The sequence below is a fragment of the Rhincodon typus genome, chromosome 11 (genome assembly GCF_021869965.1).
Source record: "Rhincodon typus isolate 14 chromosome 11, sRhiTyp1.1, whole genome shotgun sequence".
Classification (NCBI taxonomy): domain Eukaryota; kingdom Metazoa; phylum Chordata; class Chondrichthyes; order Orectolobiformes; family Rhincodontidae; genus Rhincodon; species Rhincodon typus.
In genome coordinates, this window is record NC_063342.1 from 4,654,864 (window position 1) to 4,663,477 (window position 8,614).

At 42.9% G+C, this 8,614-nt stretch overlaps 1 protein-coding gene across 1 annotated transcript in view; it reads right to left on the bottom strand.

Moving 5' to 3' along the window:
- The window catches only part of robo2 (roundabout, axon guidance receptor, homolog 2 (Drosophila)), a 200,830-nt gene that overhangs the window by 47,463 nt on the left and 144,753 nt on the right, over positions 1–8,614 (bottom strand). Inside the window, exon 19 of the mRNA XM_048603017.1 lies at positions 298–558. Within this exon, the coding sequence (XP_048458974.1) occupies positions 298–558 (261 nt within the window). The remainder of the gene's footprint in view (positions 1–297; positions 559–8,614) is intronic.

Genomic DNA, 8,614 nt, shown 5'->3' on the forward strand with positions numbered 1-8,614 from the left:
CTCCCCCATTTCTGAAGAAGGGTCTAGGCCCGAAACATCAGCCTTCCTGCTCCTCTGATGCTGCTTGGCCTGCTGTGTTCATCCAGCTCTACACCTTGTTATCTAAGAATGGGATGGCACTGATTTAAAGTGATGTGCAAGCGAAGTAAGCGTGATGTGAGAGAAAATTTTTTTTCACCCAGCATGTAGCTTGGGTGTGGAACGCACTGCCTAGAAATGTGGTAGAAGCATTCCAGAGGGGCATTGGATGGTTATTTGGATAGAAATAGTGTGCTGTCCAGAACACTCTGAGCTCACCATGCTTGTCGTGAGATGTCAAAGTGGTAGGCCCTGCTGATCTCATCGAGATGGGCTTGTAGCATCGGCTGCATCTCCTCACGGGGCGAAGGGGTGAGGGTGGCCGTCGACTGCTGGCCAAAGGAAATGGCAGGCGAGGAGGTGATCCCACGGACTGGGGGCGTTGGCACACGGTCTTCCTCTTCCTCCAGCTCATCCTCCATGCCCTGGTGCAGGTAGCTCTTCACAGGTGGTGGAGGACACCATCCATCACTGTCATAGCTAAGGATGGGGTGCCAGAGAAACACAACAATCAGTTACTACCAATCGTAGACGACTGCAACAACAACAACTTGCATTATATGGCAGTCAAAATCTACGCCCCTCCTCCCAAAACATTTCACAGGAGAGTTAGCAAACAAAGGTTGATACAGACACGATCAGACATGAGGATAGGCAACTGAAAGCTTGGCCGAAGAGGAAGTATCTTAAAGGCTTTGCAAGACCACAAGAAATAACAGCAGGAACACACCATTCACCCCACTGAGCTTGCTGTAACATCCATTATGATCATTGGCTGATCTTGAGTTTAAACACTTTTCCTTCCCCTTTATCCCCACTCATGCCCCCAAGAGAGATCAACAATCACAGTCTTAACTGTACTCAGCAACAGAGCAGTCACAACCCTCTAGGGAGTGTGGAGAATTCCAAAGATTCACAACTCTCTGAGTGAAATAACTTTCCTCGTTCCTGTCCTAAATGATTGGGTCCTTGTCTGGAGGCTGTGTCCCTGCGTTTTCAATCCCCTGATCAACAAAAACTATCTTCTGTCCTCACAAACCCGTTGTGCCTACCAATGTAATTGCCTCTCATTTGTGTAAACTCCTGAGAATGTCTGCCCAATCTACTCAGCATCTTATCATAGACACAGGGAACAGTTTGATGAACATTCACTGCAATGCCAACAAGGTAAGATATCTATCTGTGATTTTTTTTCTAAAATCTTTTTTCAAGAAATTGGGACTTCTGCTCACCCAAATTCATTAGTCAGGCTCCATCTAGACTCTGGCTTTCCCAAGAACAACATAGAAATCTAGAAAATAGGAGCAGGAGGAGGCCATTCAGCCCTTCAAGCCTGCTCCACCATTCAGTATGATCATGATTGATCATTCAACTCAGTCCTGTGTTCCCGTTTTCTCCGCCATACCTTTTGATCCCTTTAGCCCTATGAACTATATCTAACTCCTTCTTGAAAACATTCAATGTTTTGGCCTCAACTGCTTTCTGTGGCAGAGAATTCCACAGGCTCAACACCCTCTGGGTAAAGATATTTCTCCTCATCTCAGTCCTAAATGGCCTACCCTGTATCCTCTAACTTAGACAAAACCATCCAAAATTTAACACTGCACACTTGCCTACGCTGAAATTAAATTCACCCATTCTGAGGGCATGATACTATCTTCCAAGCATTTGGTCTCTGTTTCAGATTTACAGCATCTGCAGTTACCTGGTTTTGATTTAACACTTTTGATCTCATTGAACAATCTCCAGTGAAGTAATTAAAATGTATAAACTGGGGGAGAATCCTAATTTATTAAACTGTGTGCGCTGCCGAGATGGTGCTGTAGCAGGATGGAGTGTAATTGCAGCATTATCAGAATGAATCAAGGCAATAACCCCGTCTCACACATCCCAAATATTAAATAGCCTTTTGTCAGTGATCTCCTCCATTCATAGCTGCCAAGGTTCAGCTCAAATACACTTTGGATAATTGATTCACTGAAAGTTAAAATCAACAGATTCGAAGTGTTTTTATTTAATTATTAAGCTATCTTTTCTCATTATGAAGCAGGAGAACTTTCGAGACCCTCAAGCTGTGATCTTTTAGATGCTTAGCACAGCAAATTCCTTTAATAGGAAGGCATGTCATAAAAACTGACAGCACAGAAAGAGGCCATTTGGTCTCTCATGCCTGGGCCAGCTTTTGGCAGAGCTATTCAACTGTTCTCTCTCCCTTTGATTTTTCTCCAGATAATAACAACGGAGCAAGAAGCACTTCAATAGCACCTACCTACCCCACAACCATGACCTCCTAGGTGCATAAATGCAGTTGTTAAACCTACAGGAGCATAATTAGGCCATTCAGCCCATCATATCTGATCCGTCATTTGATCATGGCTGATATGTTTCTCAACTCCATTCTCCTGCTTTCTCCCCATAACACTTGATCCCTTTACTAATCAAGAGCCTATCTATCTCTGTCTCAACTAAACTCAATGACTAGGTCTCCACAGCCCTCTGCAGCAATGAGTTCCACAGATTCACCACCCACCGGCTGCAGAAATTCCTCTTCATCTCAGTTCTGGAGTCATCCCTTTACCTGGAGGCTGTGCCCTCGGGTCCTAGTCTTTCCCTACTTGTGGGAACATCTTCTCCATGTCCACTCTATCCAGGCCTCTCGGTAGTCTGTAAGCTTCAGTTGGATCCCCCTCATCCTTCTAAAATCCATCGAGTACAGACCCAGAGTCCTAAAACGTTCCTCACATGACAAGCCCTTTCCAAGTTCCCCTCCAAGCCACTCACCATCCTGACTTTGAAATATATCACTGTCACTGGGTCAAAATCTTTGAACTGCTTGCTCAGACAACTGTGGGTGTACATACAGCACATTGTTCACAATGAATGAGAAGGTATCTCGATATCAGCTTGTCCAGGGCGTTAAGGAATGGTCATTAAATTCTTTCCTTGCCAGAAATGCCAACATGTCACAATCAAATTCTTAAAAAGTGCATAATCAAGGGCTCTTGAAAGACACAAAGATACCTGTCTCTACCACCCTTTCAGGCAGTAAGTTCCAGATCCCAACCATCCTCAATTCCCTCTCAATGTTCTCCGAATTGCTTCAGCTTTATGTCCCCGAGTTATTGATGGTTTTGCTATGGGAAATAAGTTGTTCCTATCTGCTCTGTCAAGATATTTTTAAGATGTGGAGGTGCTGGTGTTGGAGTGGGGTGGACAAGGTCAGAAATCACACGACACCAGGTTATAGTCCAACAGGTTTATTTGAAATCACAAGCTTTCTGAGCCTTGCTCCTTCTTCAGGTGTTAGTGAGAGAGGTAATATCACACACTGAATTTAAAAGTAAAAGATCAAAGGGTCACACTACTGATGAGGATGTATTAAACAAACCTACCCTGTTAAATCTTTAATCAGATAGAAGGTTTTAATTGATTAATATGTATCTGTAAACCCCCAAATTCCTTTCAAATCACTGCCCTGAGAGAACTAAAGGTTTCATCAGTATACAGAAAATGGGGAATTTTAGGTCAGGCAATGCATGTTAGGTGTGAGGCCTTGTTTAGAATCTGTTTGTGTTTTGGTTTGTAGTCAGACTGGTTTTATTTCTAAAGTAGGGATTAATAAAACGTCACATATACTAACTGTCTATAAATTGTGTACTTTTTGAACAAAATAGAATGTATCTGCAAATACAAATTCACCCTATAGATCTACATGTGTGTGTGAGAGGGGATATTTTTAGATATTTTCTAATCAACCTGGTCAATGATGTTATTAGACACTTCTGAAGCAAGTGGGACTTGAACCCAGGCCTCCCGGCTCAGAGGTAAGGACATTACCACTGTGCCTCAAGAACCTTAAGTTCATTCCTTCTATTTTACATTTTCTGATCAACCTGGTCAAAGATATTATTACACACCTCTAGAGAAGGTTGGACATGAACCCAGGTCTCCTGGCCCAGAGGTAGGACACTATCGCTGCACCACAAGAACTCTTCCTCATAATTTAATACTCCTCAATTAACCTCCCCTTATTCTGCTCTAAGGAAAACAAGTCCAGCCTATTCAGTGTCTCCTCTTAAAACTTTCCTTTCCTGGTGATAGTATGTCAACCTCTGCACTTTCTCCAATGTGATTGCATCTTTCTGTGATGCAGTGACCAGAAATGGATGCAATTTCTCCCATTGTTCTCACTATTATTTCATACATTGCTGTACATTATACCCCCTCTTACATTACAATAATTATGGTGGTAAAGATCTATAAAGTGATCCTGCTTACTCCTGATTCCTGTGCAGAACTTTCATCTGCTATTCTGGAGAAGGGTCATTGGACTGAAAATGTTAACTGTTTCTCTTTGCACGGATATTGCCAGACCTGCTGAATTTCTCCAGCATTCCCTGTGTTTCTTTTATCTCCAGGAATGTTTTCTTACACATCTTTACAGACTGATCATCTCTGTCAGTGCAAGCCTGGCTGGAACAGAGAATCATGCGTTCTGTCACATTATTTAGACCTTTTCTCTCAACCTCCAGTTTGACCAAGGTTAATGTTGTATCTTGCTGGATGTGAGAGATAATGACTACACAGTGAAGACAACAGGGTATCTAGGAAATGATTAGAATGTTATGCAGATGAGATGAGATGACATAGAGTGGAAGAAGGCACCTGGGCAGTATAAAGCTTAACATCAAACAGTAGGGCTGAATGGCCCATTTCTATGCTGTAATTTCTATGCAACTTCAGTATGGTCGAGAAAAGACACATTATGTCGAGGTTTTACATCTCAACTCATCAGGAGAACTTTCAAGAATACTACTTCAAGGGGGAAAGCAACATTTACAGTCCGAGAGAACAATACTGATTATGTAGCAGTTGGAGTCTGATTGGCAGAGATGTTCCCATGCCGAATGCACCCATGAATGGTGATTGACAATTAAGTGCCAGGCACATAGGCTCCCGCTGGCGTTGCCCAAGAAATGAACTCATGAATGGCTGTTACTTACTTTATCAACTTGAAACAGTGTATGCACATTTTTTTCCATTTGCAAAGAGCAGGGCCCTATATATTAATGTGTGTAGCTTCCAGTACACACACATTTGCCCCACTGTCAATCTGACTAACAATCCTAAATTGCTCCATCAGCATTAATAGGTGCATTCTCCATGGCAATGTCTCTACCAATCAGAGTCCATTTGACAATTAATTAACCCTCACTTTTCATGAAGTATAAATGGTGGTTTTCCCCTTGACTTGGTATTCTAGTGAAGTGTCCTGATGAAAAGATGATGCAAGACAAAAAGTTTTGACAATATGTGTGTTTTTCAGAAATACCCAAGTTCTCTACTAACCAAATGGCTATTTCTACGTAACTTTAGTGAATGACAGGATTGACTGCTTATCTCTCTCCTCAACATATCCTTAAAAGATCCAAAAGAAACTGAGAAATGACACAAAAGGCAACTGAGGAATAACAGTCAAATCAGGCACAGAAAGCAAAATAAAAAGAAAGGAAAGTTGAATTAAGGGAGATGGAAAAAAAAGTTAGAGAAAAGAGTAGTAGCAGTAACATTCTCAGTTGTCCCCAATTTGACACATCTTTGAAAACAAGCTGCATGATTGAGACACAGAACAAAGAACAAAGAACAATACAGCATAGGAACAGGCCCTTCGGCCCTCCAACTCTGCCCCGACACATTTAGCCCTTCCTTATTAAAACTGTCTTCACTTACAGGATCGGTATCCCTCTACTCCCTTCCTATTCACGTATTTTTTGAGATGTTTCTAGAATTATGTCTGCTTCCACCACCTCCTCTGGCAGCGTGTTCCAGGCACTCACCACCCTTTGTGTGAAAAACCTGCCTCACACATCTCTTTTAAACTTCCTCTCTCGCATCTTGAGCCTGTTTCCCCTTGTAATTGACCTCTCCACCCGGGGAAAAAGCCTCATATCTTCCACTCTATCTATGCCATTCACAATCTTATAAACTTCTATCAGGTCGCCGCTCAACCTCCTACATTCCAGTGAAAATAAATCCAGTCTATCCAACCTTTTTTCATAGCTAAAATCCCCCATACCAGGCAACATCCTGGTAAACCTTTTCTGTACCGTCTCCAAAGCATCCACATCCTTCTGGTAGTGTGATGACCAGAATTGTATGCAACATTCCAAGTGTGGTCTAGCTAAAGTTCTATAAAGCTGCAGCATAACTTGTCTATCCTTATAAGCAATGCCCCTTCCAATGAAGACAAGCATGCTATAGGCCTTTTTTACTGCCTGATCTACCTGCGCTGCCACCTTCAGTGATCTGTGGACCTGCACACCCAGATCCCTCTGCACATCAATACTCCTAAGGGTTCTGCCATTCACTGTATACAGTTTCAGTTGTACCCTTTCTGGGTCACAGTGGCTTTGTCGGATCTCCTCATTGAAATTGTCCTTACACTGTTAAGTACCAGCCCTAACTTCCTATAAGTTTCTTCATGAAATTGAACTGTACAAATGCAGCAATCTTTATGAACAGTTTTGGGGGTGAACAAGGGTGAGTTGGAACTTTCATTAAGCTAAGGAGCAGGAGTGTAAATTGTGCAACGACTTGTGACAACTCACAACATGTATTGTCCCTCTCCCTACCAGAAACGGCTGGTTTAATTTACACACCTTATGTGCTATCAAACCTCGGTGATATTTTCCCAGGCAACTCTGGTTTCTTCGGTACAGATTGTTCTATGAAAGTCATCTTCGTGTTGATGAGGATAAAAACCGAGAAGGAAGAGAGGAGACACAGATGGCAGTCATTTACCCCAGGTTTCTAACTGCAGGGTTGGGAAAGTTATCTATGTAATTTCTAGGAACAATTGGAATCCCTGTGTGATCCAACAAAATGATTTCACTCACATCAGTGGGAAATATCAAAGTCTCTAATTTGCTTAATTACAAAAAAAGGAAGGATTTGCAATCCCCTGCCTGGGGTCATTAGTTTGTTTGCCGTTTTCTTTTTAAAAAGGAGGAAAGGATGGGGCAATGAGTTAATGATATTCAATCACTCAGTTCTCGGTGTGGTGTCGTTTAGGAGAAGTTGATGACAGGGACATTGGAAAGGGTAAACGGTGAAGATTTGAGATGGGAAATGTGCCCAGTCCTGCAGGCATAATCTGCCAATCCCACTGATTGCATTAGCCCCAGTAATATGTGGAGTTGCCAGGGCAACTAATATAATTTTGCATGGTTGCATAAAGATCACACTACACTAAAGAGATTTGCAGCAACATACGCCAAACCGCTGGTAGAGCTGATCAAGGTAAATCGCCTCCAAACTTCACCGACAGATTCTGTACAACTCCAGTGTTAGTTCATTTATTCATTGAGCAGACACAGTACCAACTCACACAAACCAATGGAACACTGTTCCACTGAGATCAGGCTGTGGCTATTGCTGTTATCAATTTCCAAAACTCTTTGTTAACTCTGTAAAATTTGTAAGATTCACCTCATCCATTCTCATCTAGTCAGGTTCTAGTGTTGGGTTAGATACAAACAGACAGTAATGCTCCGTCTGCACTGTCCCATCAAATACTCTGAGGGCAGGTACAGAACGATTAGATCCAGAGTTAAGCCTCCTCTACTCTTTCAAACTGAAGCTGTCTCTACACTTTAAAACTGAAAGTAAAACCCCCTTGACACTGTACTCACTACACACTCCTAGGACAGCAACAGCATAGAATTACACACAGAGTAAAGCTCTCTCTACACTGTCCCCATCAAAACACTCACAGGACAGGGACAGCACAGGGTTAGATACAGAGTAAAACTCTCTCTATACTGTCCCCATCAAAACACTCAAAGGAAAAGGACAGCATGAGGTTAGATACAGAGTAAAGCCCCCTCAATACTGTCCCCATCAAAACATTCACAGGACAGGGGAAGCACAGGGTTATGTACAGAGTAAAGCTCTCTCTACACTGTCCCCATCAACACTCCCAGGATAGGGACAGCACGGGTTTATGTACAGAGTAAAGCTCCCTCTACACTGTCCCCATCAACGCTCCCAGGAAAGGGACAGCACGGGATTATGTACAGAGTAAAGCTCCCTCTACACTGTCCCCATCAACACTCCCAGGACAGGGACAGCACAGGGTTAGATTCAGAGTAAAACTCTCTCTATACTGTCCCCATCAAAACACTCAAAGGAAAAGGACAGCATGAGGTTAGATACAGAGTAAAGCCCCCTCAATACTGTCCCCATCAACACTCCCAGGACAGGGACAGCACGGGATTATGTACAGACGGGATTATGTACAGAATAAAGCTCCCTCTGCACTGTCCCCATCAAACACTCCCAGGACAAGGACAGCACAGGGTTAGATACAGAGTAAAGCTTTCTCTACGCTGTCCCCATCAAACACTCCCAGGACAGGGACAGCGCGGGGTTATGTACAGAGTAAAGCTCCCTCTACATTTCCCCATCAACACTCCCAGGACAGGGACAGCACAGGGTTAGATACAGAGTAAAGTTTCCTCTACACAGTCCCCTTCAA